This window comes from Sorghum bicolor, chromosome 3 (genome assembly GCF_000003195.3).
Source record: "Sorghum bicolor cultivar BTx623 chromosome 3, Sorghum_bicolor_NCBIv3, whole genome shotgun sequence".
Classification (NCBI taxonomy): Eukaryota; Viridiplantae; Streptophyta; class Magnoliopsida; order Poales; family Poaceae; genus Sorghum; species Sorghum bicolor.
In genome coordinates this window covers 72,556,059-72,580,089 of record NC_012872.2, presented here as the reverse complement: position 1 = coordinate 72,580,089, position 24,031 = coordinate 72,556,059, and the positions used below count along the sequence as shown (strand labels likewise).

Below are 24,031 nucleotides of genomic sequence, written 5' to 3'. Positions count from 1 at the left end.
GTTGTTGCACTCGGAACAGGAGACATCTGGAACTGCATGGGCAGTAGAACATGTCATCGATGCCTATCTCTTAAAAGACAAATCTTGCACCAGACACTCCCGCACCATATTTGGCCACGTCGCCTGTTAGCTCGTTGGCCGTTGGATCCGACGGGCAAGCAACATAGTCCGTCTGATGCGGTAGCGATCCTCGATCTCTGTCCGCTTCTCACATCCTATGGCTCGCGAAGTTTCTCGGCCCTTGGCCGTCGTGCTCCCTGGGAAGCAAGCGGCAGCCAGGGCGCGGCGACAGGCGAGGAGATGCGGATCTGTAGCGATTTGGTTCTTCTTTCTTTGTATGCCAGACGACAAGAAAATGAACAGTAGAAGCTAATAAAAACTTGCACATTGATACGAATCCATACAAAAACTTGTGAAAATCACAGGAAAATAACAGTAGATCCAAATATTATAAAATTATTATTTTTTAGATTCATAACATAATCCTCTACCTTTTTAAAATATGTTTGCACATGTCATTCTAACCAAAATTTCTTTATTTATTGTAATGCGCAGAACTTGAATAAATGCGAAATAAATTCCCGAGGGATCTAGAAATTTCAACACCAGTTTTATTGGATCTTTTGTGAATCCCTTAGCTTGAGAAATCCATATGCACATGTGTTTCTTCAACTGTAGACTACATCTACAAACTGGTTACTTATTGGTGTGATGATAATATATGAATGATTATTCTTGCCTATGCCATTTTGTATTTCAGGCTATCATACCAGCCCATCGTCATGACAGGCCAAACAAGCATAATGATGAATCAGAGAGTATGAAGAAAGACTAGGGCACTGAAGCTCACCTGGATAATGCTTGCCTTTGCACCTACAAAGCAGCCAAGTATACGACCTGCAGGTACTGGTACCTTCCTGAGCTTATATTATGATAGTTGTTTTCAACGATACACATATCACATATTTGATACTTGATAGTTAGTATTTCACATTTATATAGTAGCTGTTTTGTTTTTATTGTCCAAAGTGAGCTCCAGACATAACATAACAATTTTTTTATGGTCAAACCATTATGGTCACTGATATACTCTGAATTATAGGTTGCACAAACTCAAATATGAGCGCTACAGGATCAAACTAAATTTAAATGTACAGGGGCTGATCATATTGTTTGATATGCCACATAGAAATAGAGAGATTTTGGTCAGTGCAGATCAACCTAAAAAATGGAAGTTTACAATCTAACTATTTTATTGAGTGTTATTTTATTTGTGTGGTCATCTAATTGTAAGCAATTTTGATCATTAGTGTGCAAATACAGAGCCATATAAAATGCTTTCATGAAAACTTGAGCCATTTTACAGATGATCTAAAGCATAGTATTCAAACCAATTATGCATTTTTTTCTCTCTCTCAATTGCGGAAGGAAAGATACCTCCAAATAAACTTTCACTCCTTGCTCCAGTTCCGGTGGTTAGCATGCATAAAAAAGGAGGCTCCATAGCAAGCCTTTGATATATTTTACACAGTGGGGGCACAAGGTCTTGAAGTCTAAGCAGATTGCAAGCCATGCTGCTTAATTTCGTGATACTTAGCTTTTCTAACTTCACTGCAGATATTCTAATCTTCTTCCCATCTTAACAAGGAACACATGTTGTTTACTCGTCGTCCACCAGAATCCTTTAGACGGGCTCAGCGGGGTCGATGGCAACGTTTTGCTTCCTTGCTAAATGCAAATTAATTACTAGATACAGTACCCTATTTGAATCAGGATAATTAGATAACTCGCAATTTCTAATGGCCGTGCAAACATGTGTAATACAGATTTGCTAAGTTGTTTAGCCTTGCGAAATATAGAAGATCAATAGCTACATTTCATTTTTGAGATCATGCATAACAACACAATAATACTCAAAACACTACTTGCTCCATTAAACTAAACAAACTAAACAACAGGCTCAGCTGCACAGGTTCTTGCACAGAGCAGATCATCATTGTTTCAAACCACTGAACTGGTACAATGCCACGCCTGTGTTTCTAGTAGGGCCTTGTTTAGTTCCCGAAATTTTGGGCCGAAATGCAAAAAAAATTGCAATTTGGCCTTTTGGAAGTAAACGGGCCCGAAATTTTTTGGGCCAATTTCGCAGGCCGAAACGGCGGCTCTAGCAGCCCAATTCCAGGGCGCGGTCGTTCTTTACCCGGGCGCCGCGTGAAACCCTAACCCTTCCGCATTCGCCCACCCGCCGCGCACACCGCCCGCCGCGACGCTCTCCTCTCTCGCGTTCCTTCCCTCCGCCGCCGCGACGCTCTCCTCTCCCCCCGTTCCTTCCCTCCGCCGCCGCGAGGCTATCCTCTCCCTCCGCCGCGACGCTCTCCCCTCCCTGCTGCACACATCCACGCCCAAACATCCACGGCCGCCCGCGAGCGGTGTTTTACGCGGCCACCCGCACGAACCCTAGCCCTGCTCTCCTCCGTCGCGTCCGTGCTCCACCAGTAGATCCACCCTTCTCGTGTACTCTCCTCGCCTGTTGCTTGCGAACCATGGCCGGGCATGGCAGCGGCGGCTTCGACGGCGAGCAGGGTGCCTTCAACCGGAGCCACAACAGTGGATCTGGGGCCGGCGGCGTGACGCGGGACTTCTGGGGCTCCTCCGGTCCAAGCCCCTTCGGCTCAGGCGCTGGTTCAAGCTCCTACCCGAACCCGCACCTAGGGTTCGATGGCCTGGACATCAACGCTGGCAAGGCATGGGCGCCAGAAGACGTGGACGACTACGTCGAGCATCTCCGCGGCAGCAGGGACCTCATGCCGCCTCCCGTCCGAGCTCCGTCGGTCGGCGGTTCGCGGCGTCCGTTGTTCCGCCCGCCTCGGCAAGCGCCATCAACTGAGCCTTCACCCGACGACGGCTTCGGCGGCCGGCTATCGCCTGACGGGGGCAGCAACCCCCGATCTGCACGCACGCCATCACGAGGCCGAGGACGCGGTCACCGCGCACACGCATCGGCCGGGAAGGTACAAAACACCCTGCCCCATCTTTGTAAATGTTGCATGTTGTATACTAGTACTAGTAGGAAACGCGCGGCGAGATGTACCACTGTCCCAGAATGTAATTGTATCTCTATTTTGTATGAACTTAAATTTTTGGTTAACCTGCCTTTAACACGGCAGACGAAATTGGTGCTGCTTCTGCTGAATTATGCGGAACACATGCCCTATTAAAAGTACTTACGTGGAAATTTTCTTTTCTTTCTATTTTTAAATGATTTACTATGGGTGCATATAGGGTGTATTTGGTTATTTGCATTAGTTGTCCTACAATTAAACCTTATATAGTACTAGCTAGTATAAAGATATGCAATGTCTTGGAGTGTAAATTGCATTTGGTAAAATTATAGTATTTGATTGCTTACATTGTGTTGTTTTTATCAGAGGTTTTATTTATGTTTGTATTAGAGGTGACGCGTTTTTATATAAACATTAATTATGGAAATCTGAAATGTTCAATATGATTCAATCTTGAATTTACTTTTAGGAACCTAAGTCTGTGATTACTGATTAACCAAACACAAGCAAATTGTAACATAACTTACGCATAGCCAGAACCAAAGAGAGCTGAGGGTAATGCATCGATATGAATGTTTGTCCGATATTGCACTACATTATCTATTGCATTGTCTGCTCTATGGTTGAACTGCATAACAATTGTCTGTCTAGTCTTCAGTTTTGTTGTGTGCATCAGTCAGAATACTACAACTTGAATCAAAGAATTAATTTTCCTTTGAAATGTAAAATTACTGATCAACTCTGTGATTCATCACTCAATATACTGTAGGAGAAACTGATCAGCTCTGTGACGTGCCATTCACTATTTATCCGTATAGCATAAGCATCAGTTCTTCATTTATTTGCTGCACATTCACCAGTTATCATCGTCAGCCTTCATCTACAGTTATGCATTCATCTTCGACTGTCGTGTTAAAGGTAGGTTAACCAAAAATTTAAGTTCATACAAAATAGAGATACAATTACATTCTGGGACAGTGGTACATCTCGCATAAACAACTTTGCTTGAAAATGATGTAGATGTCATGGGTGTGGATATACGTGTAGATATTTCTGTGCATATGAAAACATCATTATTCACACAGATTACTATACACGGTATTCATAGTCAGAAAAGCCGCAGTACTTTCAGGCAATGCTTTTGTCGTATTGTGTTCTTTAACAAAGACGAAAGGACAATCTTAACGGAAGATCATACAGAGAATGATTTATTTTTGTTTACCTCCCAGTCTGAGATCTGCAGCCATTTCAGAGTCTTAGATTTGCAATCATCTTGCCAGTCATGAGTTCTCTTGCTTAAGTTTATCATCATGAGCATTCCGGATCAAGTCTTAGACCTGGAAAAATAAAAGAGAGCATGCAACATTCTGCCTAAGATAAAACTTAAGATAGACTATTCATTATAAAATTCTATATGTATTGTGTCGAGTTCAGGATGACATATTAATGAACCAATATTTTAAATTCAGAGGAATTACCCTTGGGACAAAATTTCCCATTTTATCTCTTAGCTTCAAATGCAAGATAAAAACAAAAGCAAATAGGTGACATTAGTAGTTATCCCATATGTTTCTAATGAAATAGCAAATCTAAGAATTTTATTAGTTATCCCATATGTTTCTAATGAAATAGCAAATCTAAGAATTCATGGCACAATGCATGTTGAATTTGCCGTCATAGTCTTCTGCAATTATGACATTACGTTATTCATGTTATATATAATTTGTGCTCTCGGTTATCACGGTTTAGGTCCACAAGAGCAAAGCAAATTGGACAGCCGATAACCTAACCAAGTACTGCGAGTGCTATGTTCTAGAGATGCACTATGGGAATTGCCCTGGAGGCCAAATGAACAAATTTGGCTGGAAGGGGTTGAGCAGTAGGTACTATGCTGCCACAGGTTTGCTGCACGATAGGGAACAATTGCAGGGCAAGCAGAGGACCCTTAAGAAGCTGTGGAGGTTCTGTAACCTTGCACGTACTCACACTGGAGTTAACATAGATGCTGACGGGTTCATCCAGGCTACAGACAAGTGGTGGAACGACAACGCTACGGTATGTGTCTCATGGACTATACATTGGAATTCACTTATACAGCTCCAACAATATGTAACTGTTGCACTGCCTGCAGGAATCCGAGTTCATGAAGATTAGGTCAACTGGACTGCCTCCGTACTTAGATCAGCTTGATCAGATGTTTGTCGAGAACACAGTGGACGGCTCCCCATCGTACGTTCCAGCTGCTGGTCCAACAACTGAAGTCCAAGAAGTTTCATCTGATGACGAAGGAGCGGATGAGGAGGACACCCGTACCCCTAGGAGCCTTGGGACCAAAAGGACAGGAAGCAGTAGCACAACTGCAACGAGCCCCAACAAGAAGACCAAGAACACATACGCGAGGGTCATGAACCAGCACATGAACTCGCATTTGGAGCTTGCTAGAGAGAGGCTGGAGGTTCACAAGAATGCCCTTCAGAAAAAAGCACATGACAAGGACGCCGCAAGGACAGCTGTGAACTGGAAAATAGCTGAGTGCTCTAGGATTGCTGAGCATGAGCTTGGCATTTCTCGAGACACGCCAGCCCTGTTGGACGGACTCCTTGCTCTGGCAGAGAATGAAGCACAGATGGATTTGTTCCTTTCGTCAAGTGAGACAGTGAGGATAGGAATCATCCAGAAGCTCGCCAGCAACCCTCCGCCGGTGGACCCCTAGAACACCTTCCATCTAATGCATGTAGCAATGGCGCCGTAGTTCCACTGACAGTAGTTGCACTGACAGTGTAGAACCTTTTGCTGGAGATGAGGGCCGATGCTTTTGGTTTAGGGTTGTCTGTTGTAGTGCGTACGTGTGTGTGGTTTTATTTCTTTCTTTTCAAGAACTATGAACTCTATGTTGTCATTTGTTTGGAAAGACCTTTGAATGTACTAATTTGTTTGATCACCAATCTTTGTTGCATTATGAATTTGTATGTGCTACTATGCTACTTTTGGGCCATTCTGGTAACCTTGATTGTGTTGTACCATGTGCTGACTAGTGTGTACTGTAATTGTGGCAGGCTAAGATTTCTTGGTATGATGCACGAAGGGAGGAGTTGCTGCAGCAGTTGGAGAAGGAAGAAGATGAGTTGCTGGATGAGATGATGGAAGATGCTGAGGAGGATGAGTTCATCTTCGGTATGTACCAATATGCAATGCACATAGACAAGTACATGTGTAGAGCTGACTATAGAGTTCCTAAAATGAGTGGCATTGAATGGGTTCATGCTAAGACGGCCAGTGAGAAGTCATGTTACAACATGTTTAGAATGACCCCTACAATGTTCTTTACCTTGCATGAGCTTTTATGTGCTAAGTACGGTCTCAAATCGACTACCAAGTCGACTTCTTTTGAGGCTCTAGGCATGTTCTTGTGGATGGTTGGGGCACCACAGTCTGTTAGGCAAGCTGAGGACAGATTTGAGAGGTCTTTGGAGACTGTGTTAAAAATGTTCAATAGAGTCTTGAATAGCCTTGTGCAGCTAGCAGCAGACATCATTAAGCCAGTTGACCCAGAGTTTAGAACACTGCATCCAAGGCTTACAAATCCTAGGTTTTATCCACATTTCAAGGACTGCATAGGGGCCATAGATGGGACTCATGTCCAATGTGTAGTGCCAAATGACATGTTTGTTCAGCACTTGTGCCGCAAGGGAATCACTACACAAAATGTCATGGCTTGTTGTGACTTCGACATGAGGTTCACCTTTGTGAATGCTGGTTGGCCTGGATCTGTTCATGACATGAGAGTGTTCAATGACTCGATAACAACATATAGCGCTGTGTTCCCACATCCACCTCAAGGTAGTGACTATTTGATACACATGACTGATTGTAATACTTGATGACACTGTGCCTAACTGATTGTCTGTTGATGCAGGGAAATACTATCTTGTGGACTCGGGCTATGCGAACAAGCAGGGGTACCTAGCTCCTTACAAAGGCAACAAGTACCATCTGCAGGAGTTCCGTGACGGGCCCGAGCCACAAGGTAAAGAGGAAATCTTCAATTATGCACACTCTAGCCTTAGAAATGTTATTGAGCGGGCATTTGGAGTTTTGAAAATGAAGTGGCGCATGTTGCAAAAGATCCCTCCATACGCACCTCACAAGCAATCGAAAATAATTGTTGCATGTATGGCCCTGCATAATTTTATGAGAAGCAGTGGCATAGCAGATAAGCACTTCCATAGGTGTGACAATAATGAGAACTATGTGCCGCGGCAAGCGTATGAGAATCAGCCACCTCCTGAGGTTGTCGAAGATGGTCCAAACCCGATGGCTGCATTCCGTGATTCGCTTGCTTATGCTATGGCAACTGGTTCGTAAAACTGTTGTGATTGTTCACAGGTTTGTTTATTTGATTATTGCGGTTTGTGAGTATAGATTTACGACAGTTTTGAATTCATGCGAGTATCTGTGAATGTTTGAGGACATATATGAGCTGTGATGTTTACTGTAACATTGTTGAGCCCATTATGTGGTTGTAATAGGAAATAAAAGTTGTAATAGGATGATCACAGTTTTTTGTAATAAAGTGTGCATGAACATTGCCTGTGATTTTGTCTATGCTTCAATCTATGCTTCTTGTGCATGTGCATGGGGTTGCATGGCAACCATTTAATGCAGCTGCATGACTTGCAGTTTTGCAAAATTTTTTGGTAAGTAAACAGCAAAACCAAAATACAAAATGTCAGTATTTTGGTGTGCTGCACATTCTGTTTGGGATTTTGCAATTTTACAAAAAAGTTCAGGAACTAAACAAGGCCTAGGGTCCAAACCAGCACCTGTGCATAGAGACGCCCGATGCGTGACACGTCTCCCCTAGAAAGATCCATCGCGGACCTCCGTTAGCCCCTCCACTAGCACACTCTCTCGGCTTCACCATATAGCTCGTCTCTAGCATACCCAACACCCAAGTCACATCCATTCATTGCCAACGATGCATGGTGGTGCGGCACGGCTGTAGCTATGCCTCGCGTGGGAAGGAGGTCGAGAGCCGGTTGGTTAATAACATTTGAACCAAAGATTCCAATCCTATCCACATGTGTAGCGTCTGGGGGTGTATGTGTAGTGACCATGAGCTCATCCAGCAACAAGAAGTTGTTGACCATGTGGCCCAACGGGCGGAGGTCATCAGATAGACTCGAGCTGATTAGCAGACTAGAAGGAAAGGAACTTTCAGCCATGTAACTAGTAAGTCTGATCATCTAAATTTATGGAAACTGGAGCTGCTCTAAGGATGGACTCTCGCTCATTGCGACTGGGGAAATCCATGATCATGACCAAAGTAGTATGAGCTCTCGGCTGATAAGATGTCGAGAGCTCAAACATATCCGTTGTGGAACCTGATACACGAGATTGTCAAGATATTCTACAGCATGACAACCTAGACATAACTATCACCATTGAGATAAACTTAATTCAGCACGAGTAGGAATCATAAGTGTTATTAGCATAAAGTAGTACTTTTTGGTAAGGTTTGAGCGTTAATTTGTAGAGTATCTTGGAGGGTGGAAACTTCCATATTAGGGCCTTGTTTAGTTCACCCTGAAAACCAAAAAGTTTTCAAGATTCTCCGTCACATCGAATCTTGTGGCACATGCATGAAACATTAAATATAGACGAAAACAAAAACTAATTGCACAGTTTAGCTATAAATCACGAGACGAATCTTTTGATCCTAGTTAGTCCATAATTAGATAATATTTGTCACAAACAAACGAAAGTGCTACAGTACCGAAAACTTTTCATTTTTCGGAACTAAACAAGGCCTAGATTTGGAACTTTCATAGTAATCGACAATTCAGAAGGTCCAATAGGAACTTCTTGTCTAAATTGGAACATATGGGTTAGTAAAGAAAATAGCCCGAAATACATCCGGATGACGATAGAGTTTGATCAAGCACCCTCAAAATCCAACAAAATTTCACATATATTATTGCAGATCTATGTTGAATCTTTGCCCAAAATAACTTCTAAAATATTAAGACTTCACCTAGCTTTTAGGGTTTTAGGGGTTTGAGGAAAAAACAAAAACAAAGTAGCACGATCGGAAATTCTCTCGAATCATAGATGTTTGTGAGATTGATTCTGGATTTAATTTGAGTTGAGCTCCTCTATCTTAGTCCCTGATAGTCAGAACTTTTTAGGACTCTAGATAGAAAACTGGAATGATATAGTGATGACCTCTTTTGAATGCCAAGATACGATAATCAACTCATCACCTAATTCGATCCTGATCGAGCAAACTAAAACGCACTCACTGGTCACTCCATCGACAAACTGCTGCATACCATACCCTAGCTAGCTCGATCGATATATAGCTAGTGTTCCAACTCCAAACAATACACATGTTATCATTGAAAGAAACAAAACCTCCCAAAACCAGCATCAATGGAGCACTAGACGCATGATATGATTATTGAATCTTTGCTCTCATCAATATGTTGAAAGCATTTATTCTTATCACTAGCTAGCTCATTTAACATGTCCTCCTATAAAAGAAGCACCTATATATGCTCAGGCAACACGTACTACCAACAAATGTTCATCTTGCTAAGACACACCAACCACACAATACCATAAAAAAACCATGTCCAAGCCAAAAAAAAGGCCAGTGCCGAATCAAGAGCAACCACGGAATTTGCACGGTTGCACCATGGAGTATGCATGCATGTCTCGGAACAGGAGGCACCTGGAACTGCATGGGCAGGAGGAAGAAACAGTGATGCCTCCAGGGTGTGAGCCACCACCTGTGCATGCAGACACCTGACGCGTGGCATGTATTTCGCCCAGAAGATCCAATACCCACCTGCGCTACTGTCTCCACCAGCGCTCTTTGGGCTGGGAAATGTTGCTCGTCTCGAGCGGACCGAACACCCAACAAGTCTGTTCCATTCTTTGGCAATGGCGTGTAGGCATGGCAGACACGTTGAGGCGGTGAGACACGGTGTTCGCTACTCAAGCCATCGGTGATTCTTCCGCCGACCACATCTGCGCAGCATCGACCGAGCTTCCATCCTCCACTTGCTGGCTGGTCTCCCCTCTCACGGACAGGGTGGACCAGCTGATTGTGTGCAGGACGAACAAGGCACTGGTGGCCGCAGTCTCAAGCACGCGCGCAGCACAGACCGATTGCAAGAGGAGGCACTTGTTACAAGACAAGCCAATGAAACATAGACTCGCTAAAATTTGCACTGGCCAACCGCTGATCTGTTGGCAGTGTTAATCAGAGAGACGATGTAGACTGTACTACAATTCGAAGTCAAACTACAAATAAGAGAGCATGAACAAATACATGAGTTCTTGGATTCGAATCCCACACGAGGCACGGAGGTGGGAGGCCTTATTTTTTTTTATTCTCGGGGGATTTTAGTCCGAGTTCAGTCAATCAGGACTAAAATCATTACCATTTAATCTCGGATTCGTAGTCCCGAAATTGGGACTAAAAGCCAATTCACAACCGGGACTAAAGTCCATCTGTCTACTAGGGTTACATACTCAACAATAGGGCCCATCATTATACTGTATGGACAAAATACAATACATGTTGCACGATCAAAATGATTGCTTCATAAAGTATTTATATTACAACAGAAATTTTACTGGCCATGTATCCATCAAGAGATCAGCTCAACTCCTTGTAAATTAGAGATTGCAAATTCTAATTAAGTACAACCAGGCAAGTTTAATGTGCCACAGCCACAGGGATCACTGATAAATACATGTTGCTAATCTTTGATGGAGCGATCTTTTAAGGTGCGGCTGCATGCCTTTGCTGAATGTGGAAATACTTATCTTGGTACCTATACAGGTCCGACGATGCTGTTCTTAACTTCATCATGCAGTCAATTTAAATATTAATCTGTACCCAGACAACACCTGGCAAGTAACATGTGTAGTTTAAGCTGCTGGATTTCTATACTAATTCTTGGGCTGCCCCTGAAGATCACATGATCTTATTACTAGGGCTGTCAGTTTGCACCTTAGAAATAATATATATTTGGGAACATATCTAGTGCAAACCACAACCTCCGTGAAAACCTGTACAAACCATGGCAAAAAAGTCATCTAAATTCACCAAAAAAATCACACATGTAGATGATATGATGATACACAACCTTGTAAAATATCTTATCCAAACTCGAATTCATTTGTGAGATATAAAAATAACAAATTTCTAGCAAATTCTGTGGATACCTTTCTGGCTTGAAATTTGTTATTTTTATATCTCACAAATGAATTCGAGTTTGGATAAGATATTTTACAGGGTTGTGTATCATCATATCATCTACATGTGTGAATTTTTTGGTGAATTTAGATGACTTTTTTGCCATGGTTTGCACAGGTTTTCATGGAGGTTGTGGTTTGCACTAGATATGTTCCCTATATATTTAGTCCCTAAGCTGACAAGTAGGCCCACACTATTTTCTTTTCTTCTTCTTATAAAACATGAAAAAAAAATCTCATATTACAACACCTGAGGCCTAGGATCTAATATAACCCAAAGAGTAGGCAAACAGGTACGTTTTGTCAAATTTTACCTTTTGTGCTTCACAAATTTCCAATTCGAAATTAAACCCAACACACAAATAGGTTACCATATTGCTTTCCTTGCTAGCTAGATGTAGCGATGGTCGGTAGATCCTTCATTACAAATTGTAAGTTGTTTTAGTTTTTGTGTTAAGTCAAATTGCTTTTATATATATATAGGCAGCGCTATTCTACACTCTAGGTGTAGAATATTATTCTACACCGCAAGTCAAAACTGGGTAGAAAAAATACTAAGCAATACTGAACAACGTTCAGTATCATCCAGTCGTACACTCAAGACTACGAAATACTGAATAATACTGAAACACAGGTACTGAACAATACTGAATTTTGTTCAGTATAACACTTTGGTGTAGAATAGTATATATATATATATATATATATATATATATATATATATATATATATATATATATATATATATATATATATATCAAGAGTTTATAGAAAACTATATTACCATCTACAGTATCAAATAAATTTAATGTCAAAGTATATTTCATGGTGTCTATGTTGTAAGTGTTTGTGCAGTTTTCTAAAAAAATGGTAAAAACTATAAAAGTTTGGCATAGGACAAATCTAAAATGACAGATGGAGTATAATTTGGAATGGTGAGAGAACCTTTTGCATGAATGCTAGCTGATTTAAGGTCAACTAAAATAGACTACTCTCCGTCGATGAAGTAAGCACTTCTAGCATTTACTCCACAGAATTTATACAATCATGTGTGGGAAGTATGCAAATAAATATCAAGCAAACTGCAGTTGTACGTGTTCGTCAACCTCCTCTGCTTGTTTGCTGAAGTGTAGTGCAAGCTTCTTATATAGTGAGATCCTTTGTCCCTTGCCACATCTCATGACAAAACGCCAAGTTAGAGCTGAGACCATTATGTAGCGAGATAGGACTTGGAGGCACCAGGAACAAGTAGTCTCGTTCAACCATGCCGCCTAGAACGATGAAAAGAGCTGTGGGAGTCCTTAGTGAGACTCGTCGACCAAAGGCCCTCGTCTCGATGGTTGAGCCCATGTATGAATGGCCCTTCCTACTCATCTTGTTCGGGCTAGCGCAATATACCGGCTCATCACTTGTGGAGGCCCAAACAGAACAGAACAGGGCATCGCCGCATCTGTTGTCCACTCGGTCGGTGCTGAAGAAGTGAAGAGTGATTGCCGCTGAAGAAAGGAAAGGAAGAGGGCAGTGCTGAGCAGCATTGGCTATGAAAAGCTTGTAGAGAGTGCTAGTGTGCATGCGTGCTGATGACAGCTGAACAATTTCCGTATGTTAATCTGACTAACAAGAGGAGCCCGGATCCAAAACAAAAGAGAGTTAATTGGCCAACCACCACTTTCTCTGCTGCATCAGTAGCCGGGTGTGTCCGTTGTCCAAATGTTCAGGCCTTGGGGTTGGGGCTGGAACCTCCGACTCCGAGCCAACAAACTCCTAAGGTGCACCTGCATGTCTTTGCTGAATGTGGAAATGCTTAATCATCTTGCTCGCTGTTCTTAACTTCATCATGCAGCCAATTGAAATAATTAATCTGCATCCCTAACAACACCTGGCTGTTCTTATCTAAGCTGCTGGCTTTCTATACTACTAGTAATTCTTGGACTGCCCCTGAAGATCACATCATCTGCTAGCTAGGGTTGTCAGTTTGCAGCTAATAAAACGCATAAAGTCCATAAGCTGACAAGCGGGTCCAAACTATGTTTCTTTTTTTTTTCTTATAAAACATGAGAAAAATCTAATATTACAACGCCTAGGGGCTAAGATCATATAACCCAAAAGAGTAGCCAAACAGGTGGGTTGTGTTGTGTCACATCTTACTTTTCTGCTTTACAATATCAATTTCCAAGTCGACATTAAATCCAACACATATCACCAAATAGGTTACCATTGCTTTTCTTGCTAGCTAGACGTAGCGAAGCGATGGGTTGTAGTCCCTTCGTTAACAAATTATAACAGGTTTTAGTTTTGTGTTAAGTCAAATTGCTTATCTAAAAAAACTGCTTATCTAAATTAGATCAAGTTTATAGAAAAATATAGTAACATATACAGTATCAAATAAGTGCAATGTCAAAATATATTTTGTGGTGTCCCTATGTTGTACTCCCTCCATCCAACATTATAAGACGTTCGACTTTTTTGTTCCTAAGTGTGATCACTCGTCTTATTCAAAAAAAATTGTGCAAATATAGTCAAATTTAAGTCATTCTTAAATAACTTTATTAATAAATCAAGCCACGATAAAAGAAGTGTATTTTGCATAAATTTTTTAATAAAACGAGTGGTCAAATTATGTGTTAAAAAAGTGAAACATCTTATAATTTAGGATGGATTGAGTAAGTGTTTGTGCAATTTTCTAAAAGCTTGGCAAAAGCTAAAAAAAAGTTTGACATAAGATAAAGCAAAAAACGACATATAATTTGGAATGGTGAGAGAACCTTTTATTGGATCACATGAATGCTTGTTGCCACATTTGTTGTTGAATATTGATATGCAACATGTTCGCTTGAGTTTATCAGCCGAATCTGTCAGCCATGCAGCAGCAATAAATCAGCCAATAGTATTTTCTGCCATAGTTGTGTTTAATTTGATGACAATTTTTATAGACTACTCTGGGTCGATGATGTAAGTATTTCTAGCATTTAAAATTCATCCATAAATATAAATATTTATTGTCAAGTTCTCACTTCTCCCTCCCTTGTCATTTAATTAAAGCATGTGATTTATATATAGCATCGACTATCTGGACAGACAGGCATTGATTGAGTGATTTGTTTATCATATTCATTTCATCTCCACCATAAAATTCTTACATAATTTACCCCATTGTCCACCCAATGTCTATCAGTCATTGTACAATGTTTTTCTCTCACAATAAATCAGCGTATAGTACTTTTCAGCATCAACATAAATCAAATTCTCTTCTTCCAATGGCTCACTCCTCTGCCACCACAACAATCACAAAACCAACAAGAACAGAGTCTAGCAAAAAGGGCTCGAGCCCAAATGAAAAATACAAGGCAATTAGACTTGGATGCAGCATGCAAGTGCATGTGCTAGGAATAGGAGGCATCCGGAACTGACGTCGGGGTGTTAGCAGTGTAGCTACTAGCGTCTCTGATGGTTCTCCCTCGCATTGATGCTACCTTGCTCCCTGATATGATCCTATGTATGTTTTTTAGTCTATGAATTGCAATGTTTTGGAAGATGGGGGTGCCACGTCTGGAGGAGTCTCTGTTAAGCCATAGAGACAGCAGAATGTAATCTGTGAGCACCAAAATCTCTTGTAGATTCCATTCTTTTTATTTGCCAAAGAGAACCAAGCAAGATTTAGATGGAGAACTAGCAACAAACTAAAAGAAACAAATCAGAATGTTTCTTAGGAAGGAAAATAATTCAGTCTAAATAATAAGGCAAGTGGAGGCAAAAAAAGATAGTGGGCTACAAATTGATCAAGCACTAAACATTTCACACGTTTTAGTTTCATATTTCTGCTATAAAAAAGATGCATGCCACACGTGTGCTCTGAGACAGGGACCATTCATACCAGGAATGATATGAAATGACCTCTTTTGAATGAGAATATACGATCATCTATTCATATCACCTAATTCAATTATGATCGAGCAAAATTGAAATGCACTCCTGGTCACCACCCCATACACAAACTGCTACATACCATACCCTAGCTCACCAATATATACCCAGTGTTCCATTTCCAAACAACACACATGTATGTTGAAAGAAACAATACCTCTCGAAACCAGCATCAATGGAGCACTAGACACAATTATGATTGATGAAGTGTGTTGCATAGGATGTGCAAAGTGGAACTATAGGAATAGGAGGCATCTAGAAAAGCGAAGCCGCCGAGTCACCGGATGTCTCTTGCTGTCACCGGCCTATGCAAGATGACCTTTAGGTCTCAATAATACGTTGATGTGTTGGTAGAGGCTAGCGAATCAATGCATGTACCACACCAGTTTTTGGCTTCACAACTCGCAAGTATTTTGGGGCTTGCACAAGGCTTTGCGTAAATGAACCAATTAGGATTGCCAATGACAGTGGTTACTGGTTTGATCTATTCTCTCCTTTTGACCAGGCGACTCTGATGGTTACTATAGCCTAGGATGTTTACAGAGCAATATAATTTAGAGTCAGCTCATAAAGTTTAGTAAAACAACTTGTATGTACAACACCTTGGAATGTAAAGAGAGACTATCATCTTGAATTGTAGCAAATGAATACTGATGCCAATTTGTGCATACATATATACTATCGTCATTACAATGTTGTGATTAAGCTGGAGCAAATGCCATGGTACTACTACACAGTACAAACCACCTACTACCACTAGTCCAAATAACACATGCATTGCCTAGCTCTTATAAAGGGCATATCACCCCGGCTTGCTTCTATTGAATCTGCATATAGTCAATGCCAAAACAATATAGCATGCCAAACAATTTCATTGCTCTCATCTCTCTTTGTTCGTGAGTGTGCGTGCGTTGGTGCTAGGATAAGGAGGCATCAGGAGCCACAATTGTTAGGTCCGTAACATGCTGAAGCCAGAGCCGAATATTGTACTGAATGTTCGGAATCTTCGGTGAAGCGGCGGCTAGGAGTGGCTAAGTGGGCGAGCCTTTTACTTCAGCATATTTTGGACGGACGGGACCATCGGGATCAGCTCAGATCTCTCCACCCAATGGGATCTTCTAGAAAACACGCCATCACAGAAATATATATAGCAAATTTCTTAATTTAAAGATGAAGGGTCTATATTGATTCTCATTACTATGCCAGTAATAATATGCAAAGCTTCACACAGATTCTCGTTATTTGCTAAAAAACTTTGATTCTATCATCCACATTCAGAAAACAAACATTGCCGGCTACAAAGACAAATTAGCCAAGATATCAGGATCAAATTCCTGAGGACGGCCATATACAACCGTCGCTCCTATCTAAAATGTTTCTTTTTTTTTCCAAACTGTAAATGCTTCCAAGGGCTCAGTTCTCTTGTCTTCTAATAAAAACAAAAAGAAAGAAGAAGAATGGCAGAAGGTCTCCTCCGAGATCAAATCACACGGCGTTGGGGCCGGTGGGGATGGGCTGGTACCCATCGTGGCGACCAGACGAGACGTCACTACCGGAATCAACAGGGATGAGCTTCAGGACGGCGCCGATCACCAGGCTGACCGAGCCGATGAGCACGCTGGCGAGCCAGAGCCTCCCGCTCAGGTGCACCGTGCTCGCGAACGTCCCCAGGAGCTCCACCATGATCACCTGGAACACCGCGGTGGCGCCAGCCACCGCCGAGAAGATCCAGCTGCTGAAGATGCCGCTGAACACGTTGATCTTCTCCATCTCCCGGCTGTTCACCTCGTTGAACACCTGTCAACATTCAGACAGTGTGGTGTGGATGAAAACAGCCTGCTTAAATTTCAGACTTTGCTAAATATGTGAGCTTCTCTACTGACCTGGCAGAAGACGAAGGTGTTGAATATGAACGTGTTGAGCTGGGTGTCGGAGAGATCGCCGGCGCCGGCGTTCAGCCGGAGGAGGCTCTTTCCCTTGAAGATGAGGACGCCGAGCACGGCGAGCTGGTAGATGCTCTGGCCGACGATGTTCCGCCACATCACCCTGGTGATGAAGTTGTCACCTCGGCCGACCGGCGGCCTCCGCATCATCGAGTCGTTGGGGGGCTCCGTCGCCAGCGCCAGGGCGCCCAGGGTGTCCATGATCAGGTTCACCCACAGCAGTTGCACAATCGTCAGGGGGGCACTTCCTGAATCACTCATTTGTGCATCCATCAGTCATGTGTCACTCTGAGAGCTCGGCTATCTGATGAGAAAGAAAAGCTGCATGCGCACCTGTGAAGGATGCAGAGACGAAGTTCACCATCAGGGCGACGACGTTCACCGTGAGCTGGAACTGCACGAACTTCTGGATGTTGATGTACACCGACCGGCCCCATTTGGCGACGTTGATGATGGTCGAGAAGTTGTCGTCCATGATGATCACGTCCGCGTTCTCCTTGGCGACCTGATTAGCAGTTGTTGCAAGCGTGAAACAGTTGCCGTCCGGAAGACATGTCATGAACAAGCGTGCTACTACAAAGTACAGTACAAACCTCTGTTCCTGCAATGCCCATGGCGAGGCCGATGTCGGCCTCGTGCAACGCCGGCGCGTCGTTCGTGCCGTCTCCGGTCACCGCCACCACCTCGCCGAACATGCCCCTCAGGTTCGTCACCAGCGTGTGCTTGTCCAACGGCAACGACCGAGCCATCACCTGCAGACACAGACGACAGACAGACCAATCGCGTCAGCTTTCACCATGCAAGCAAATTCACTCTTCAGAGAAGACGACAATGTAGCTGTACGTGCCTGGATTTTGGGTATGAGCTCTCTCATCTCATTGGGACTCTTGGCCCTGAACTCGGGGCCCTCGATGGCGATGCCGTCGTCGGTGAGGATGCCGCACTCCCTCGCGATCGCCTTGGCCGTGTTGATGTTGTCGCCGGTGACCATGCGGACGTTGATGCCCGCGTCATGGCACGTCTTCACGGCCTCCCTCACGCCCGGGCGGAGCGGGTCCTTGATGCCGAACACCGCGATGAGCGTGTACCCGTCGCCGGGGACGTCGCTGGCGCTGCCAACGTCCTGGTACGCCAGGCAGAGCGTGCGCAGCGCCTCGCACGCGAACGCGTCGATGGCGCTGGCCACGCGCTTCGCCTTCGCGTCCGTGAGCTTCTCCACGCTGCCGGTGCCGTCGATGACGGAGCTGCACCGGCTCAGGACCACCTCGGACGCGCCCTTGAGGAACGCGCGCGGGTGGCCGGCGGCGTTCGGCGACGCGATGACCACGGCCATCGTCTTCTTCACCGAGTTGAACGGCTCCACCTTGAGCTTCTTGGCGGCGGCGTGCTCCACCTTGGTGTACTTCTCCACCTCGAGACCGAACTCCAGGATGGCTGTCTCGGTGGGCGTGCCCATGACGCTAGTCCTTCCGTCCTTGCTCGTGACGACCTCGGAGCCGGAGCAGTGGAAGACGCCCTCCAGCAGCACCCTCGTGAAGTTCTCCGACACCGACAACCGAAGCTCGTCGAAGCCCTTGGCGGTGCTCACCGTCTGCGCCGCCCCGGACGCCCAGACCTTCTCGACGACCATGTGGTTGGTGGTGAGCGTGCCGGTCTTGTCCGTGCAGATGCAGCTCGCCGACCCCATGGTCTCGCACGCCGAGAGGTGCCTGACGAGCGCGCGCTCCTGCATGAGCTTCTTCATGGCGAACGCCAGGCTGAGAGTGACGGCGAGCGGCAGCCCCTCGGGCACGGCGACGACGACGATGGTGACCGCGACGGCGAAGAAGTTGAGCACCGAGAGCGCGTCCGCACCCTTCCACCGCAGCAGCCCGCCGGGCGCGTTCGCCTTGCCCACCAGGAACCGCGCCATGAGCACGGTGAAGGTGAGCACCGCGAACGCCAGCCCGATCTTGCCGATGATGGTGGCCACGCCGTTGAGCTTGACCTGCAGCGGCGTCTCGTCCTCGCCGCCCTGGCTCAGCGTCTCCATCAGGTTCCCCCACTCCGTGCGCATCCCGACCGCGGTCACCAGCATCCGCCCCGAGCCGTCCTGCACCTTGGTCCCGCCGAGCAGGAACGGGTTCGCGCTGGACAGGTGCACTGGCTCGCTCTCGCCGGACAGGCTCGACTCGTCGACCACGAGCGAGTAGCCGTCGACGTACAGCCCGTCCGCCGGAACCTGGTCGCCGATGGAGAGGTGGACGATGTCCCCGACGACGATGTCGTAGATGGACACCTTCTGCCGGTAGCCGTCGCGGGTGACCTGCATGTCGATCTTCTTCTTCTCCCTGTCCAGGTCCCGGAACTGCAGCGACTGCTTGTAGTCGCTGGCCGCGGTGATCATGACGACGAGGAAGATGGTGAGCATGATGCCGAGGCCGTCGTACATCCCGCCGGGCCACCCCTCGGTGGCGAGCCCGATGACGACGGAGATGAACGCGCAGAAGGCGAGCAGCAGGAGCGTCATGTCCTGGCTGGCGTCCCACAGGAACATCCAGAACGTCCTCGGCGGCTTCTCGGTGTACTTGTTGGCGCCGTAGACCTCGGCCCGGGCGCTCGTCTCGTCCGACTTGACGCCGTCGGCGAGGGAGACGTTCACCTTCCGCGCGACGCCGTCGACGCCCCTGTGGTGCCTCAGGCTCTTGCCGTCGTGGTTGCGCACCACGGTGGCCAGCTCCTCCGCGCTCACGGAGAAGCCGCATTGCCGCGCCATCTCTGGCAACGGGTGCTCCGTCTTGCGGGCGGCTACATATGATTCCAGCAAGCATCGACATTGTTAGGATTGAAGGAAGCAGCAGATTGATGTTGATCCACCCAACACGAAACCGAATGCAGTGATCAAGAGAGAGAATGAGCTAGTGTCGTGTACCATCGATGAACTGCAGTGCAGCCTTCTGCACGTAGAGTGCAACACGAAGCTTCTCCTGTGAATCAGAAAGAAACATTCTCAGTGCTTTGGGCTGGGTGTGAACAAAAGGATGCTAGTAATTGATTGAGAAAATAATTTCATTGATAAAAAAAAGATTAATTGTTCTGTTATGCTGCTTTAATGTGAAATAGTAAAACTTCATTCAATCAGTAGCATTGAGAGGAACTTTGACCAAACATATTCTTTCAAGTACTGCATTTTCATATTCATGTAAGCTTGGCAGATAATTGAGCTAAAAATAAATAAACATCACTCCCTCTGTCCCTTAAAGAATGCAATTTTAGCACATTTTTTAGTACCTTAAGTCTGATTTATTATTATTATTATTATTATTATTATTATTATTATTATTATTATTATTATTATTATTATTATTATTATTATTATTATTATTATTATTATTATTATTATTATTATTATTATTATTATTATTATTATTATTATTATTATTATTATAATAAATAAAGTATCAATATTTATGATACCAAAAAATATTATTAGTAGGAAATGATGTTTTATAATAAATTAATTTAGAGCCATAGATATGAATACAATACACCAAAAACTTAGTCAAACGTGAACCACTTTACATGCCACGTAATTCATAGTTGTGTTCTTTTTGGGTCGGAGGTAGTACATGAAGCTTCACCTTTTGCCTATTTTGACAACGAACAATTGTTGTATTATGTTCTCACTTAAGAAATACCATATATAAACATGTTCGTATATATGTTCTAATAACCATGAAGCGCACGCATACAGATAGAACAGGACACAACAGTCTTATTAGTTAGTCTTGAGAAATTGAAAACCTGGCAATTAAACTAGCTTAAATCTTATCTTTTAGGTTACACGCAAAGGTAACCGGTAAGGCAACCTGTGAAATAACTAGTGGAAATTATGGGGCACTTCAAGGACAGAGCATTTGCTGTTCGCTGCTTCTCTAAGTTGACCATTGACCAACTCTCCAGTCACATAACAGAAGTAAAAATATTGTTTTTTATCATACATAATATTATTTTTTGTATATATTTGATCAATTGACTCAGGGTCTGTTTAGATTGGGAACGAAAATTTTTTGGGTGTCACACCGGATGTGTCGGAAGGACGTCGGGAGGGGTTTTTAGAAACTAATAAAAAAACAAATTATATAGCTCGTCAGGAAACTGCAAGACAAATTTATTAAGCATAATTAATCTGTCATTAGCATATGTGGGTTACTGTAGCACTTAAGGCTAATCATGGAGTAACTAGGCTTAAAAGATTCGTCTCGCGATTCTTAACTAAACTGTGTAATTAGTTTATTTTTTTATCTACATTTAATGTTCCATGCATATGTCCAAAGATTCGATGGGATGGATGAAAAAATTTTGGATAGGAAACTAAACAGGGCCTCAGTAGCCAAGCTAGAATTGCATGCATTGTGACAGAAAAAAAATGCTATTCTGCATCCAGGATACACATTTGTCTCAACAGATCTTCTTGTGGATCGTTTTCTGACAACACAGCTAATGGGCAAACGCATCTTTGTATTGATCGTATCAATGACTGTACAAAAAAAAAATACCGTGCACGCGTGTGTGGCTTAAATGTGGAAGAAAATTGTGCTCTCCTACTATTATCTCGGTAATTTGTTGGTCGCGGATAATAAGCACGCACAGGTCGTCTGCAGCGACGTCGTTGAGAAGGGCAGCATGCATGTGGATAGCGAGCTTGCCGTGCTGTTAGCGATAAGCTTCCGGTCGCAAATAAAATTCGTCATCGTGATGCGGCATAGGTGTAAACGCTTCTCGCGTGAACGCACTTGTGCTCGCGGTGTGTAACTTTCAAATTTCCTTCGTGTCAACGGACACGTGTCAACGTTGCAGAAAAAAAAATACGTTGAGCCCTGGCCGCCCTAGGCAGCAGGCCCAACGGCATGCCATTGCCATCCATGGACATGGACATGCGTCATCGGATGAACAAACCCAACGGCATGCCATTGCCATCCATGGGCATGCGTCATGCATGGGATGAACAAACCGAGAGAGATGGGCATGCATGCCGTCTTTGCGGTCGCGGATGGAGAAACTAATAACAGAAGAGTTTAATCACTTGGGATTTGGGAATCCGGGAGCGGGGGTATGTATATAGATGGACGGACCTGGATGTTGCGGCGCTGCGTCTCGACCTCGGAGCGCTTGTCGAGGTCGGGGACCATGCGGAAGCGGCGGCGGCGGTTCTTGACGAGCGTGCCGACGGCCTCCCGCCACCGGCGCTGCGCGTCCTCCGACGGGTTCTTGGCCGGCACCTCGAACCGCTTCAGGAACTCCATCGACTTGTTCCGAAGGTACGCCATGATCGACCGACGATCGATCGATGTCAGTAATGGCTGCCTGGATGAATCGGCTGCCCTGCCCACCAAGTGAACTGAACTGAACTGAACTGAACCTACTCGAATTCTTTCAAGCGAAACCAAACAACCACTGCGCCGCGCTTGGCAAAATCACGTCTGCAACTCCATGGCCATCTCTCTCTCTCTCTCTCTCTCTCTCTCTCTCTCTCTCTCTCTCTCTCTCTCTCTCTCTCTCTCTCTCTCTCTCTCCCCCTAACGCTGCCGCTGCCGGTGGGCGTGCGCGTGTCGATCTCCTCCTCCTCCTCCTCCTCCTCCTCCTCTCTTTTGCGTCTCGCGCGGCCGTAGGTGGTGGAGGGGGTGGTGGATGGGCTTCTGGCTCTAGGAGCAGAGCAGAGCGCGGGGTACCGACCCGAACCACCTGCCGCGGAGTCCGGGTTGCAGGGGAGCTCGCAGCTGCTTTGACGGAATCACAACCGTAACAACCTCTAGTTCCACGCTGAATCTCCGTCCCTGGATAAATATAGCACTTTGCCATGTTTATTTATTTTATAGTATACTTATATTTTTTATTATAATAATAATAACTTTTGGGAGGAAAAAAAATGCGGGGAGTCCGTATAAATATTTTAACACCGGAGTGACTTGCTCAGCTCAGGCTTTCACACTCACGCCTTGCTTTCCCTGTTCGAGGCGGCCATCAACGTCGAGGAGTAGTATTTTATGTCATTTAGCAATATTTTTCTATTATAATAAATCAGTCAGCAGACGATAACACCGTCAAAGGAGGAAGCCCCGAGGACTGCAACTCCTGCATAATAATTTGGATGGGCTAATTCTCCAAATTATAATAAGTTATTCGAACTTTCCTGAGAGTCAACCAAATTTACATAGATATCAAATAAATATCATTATGCATTAATTATATTTTATATTATATCTATCTACATGAATATTTGTAATTTTCTCTATAATTTTGATCAAACCTGAGATACATTGACTCTCCTAAAAAGTTCAAATGACTTATAATTTGGAATAGAGGAAGTATTATGTAACCTAGCTTAGAGAAACATAGAGCACGGTTTTAAAAAATATGAAAATGTTTTCATATTTTTAAAGTAAAAACAAAATTTCTATGAATTTTTAATATTAAATCAGATTTTTAGTATTTTTAACTGCATATTAATCTAAGAAATTGAATATTTTTTTAAATATAATTTTTCAGTATAAGCCCTTGCCAATAGATGTTAGCTTTAAAATGATCCATCGTAGTATGGATCAGTTCAGTAAATAAGATTTAGAGTCTAAATAAGACTTAGAGTCTAAATAAGACTTGAAGTCTAAATAGATGTTAGCCCTCGCCAATATGGACTTAGAGTCCAAATAAGACTTAAAGTCTTATTTTTTTCTACTTTTTTTCAATAAATATGCTGCCACATCAGCAAAAAACCATAAATAATATGTAATTAATTGTCTTAGACTCTATGATAGAGTCTTGCATTGTGAGTGTCCTAAAACCCCGGTTTGTTTA

At 44.0% G+C, this 24,031-nt stretch overlaps 1 protein-coding gene across 1 annotated transcript; it reads right to left on the bottom strand.

Annotated features, from left to right (window-relative positions):
• On the bottom strand, positions 16,496-22,808 carry LOC8062294 (calcium-transporting ATPase 1, plasma membrane-type). Its single transcript, XM_021455879.1, has 7 exons — positions 22,312-22,808; positions 20,109-20,163; positions 18,045-19,984; positions 17,791-17,949; positions 17,531-17,702; positions 17,138-17,445; positions 16,496-17,051 (listed from the first exon to the last, which is right to left on the bottom strand). The coding sequence occupies exons 1-7, from the start codon at positions 22,504-22,506 to the stop codon at positions 16,740-16,742; spliced, it is 3,141 nt and encodes a 1,046-aa protein (XP_021311554.1). The 5' UTR covers positions 22,507-22,808; the 3' UTR covers positions 16,496-16,739.

Coding starts and splice junctions, on each gene's coding strand:
- LOC8062294 (XM_021455879.1), bottom strand. CDS start 22,506: ATGGCGTACCTTCGGAACAAGTCGATGGAGTTCCTGAAGCGGTTCGAG. Junction 20,164..22,311: donor CGCAGCGCCGCAACATCCAG/GTCCGTCCATCT, acceptor TCTGATTCACAG/GAGAAGCTTCGTGTTGCACT. Junction 17,446..17,530: donor CGTCTCTGCATCCTTCACAG/GTGCGCATGCAG, acceptor TGAGTGATTCAG/GAAGTGCCCCCCTGACGATT.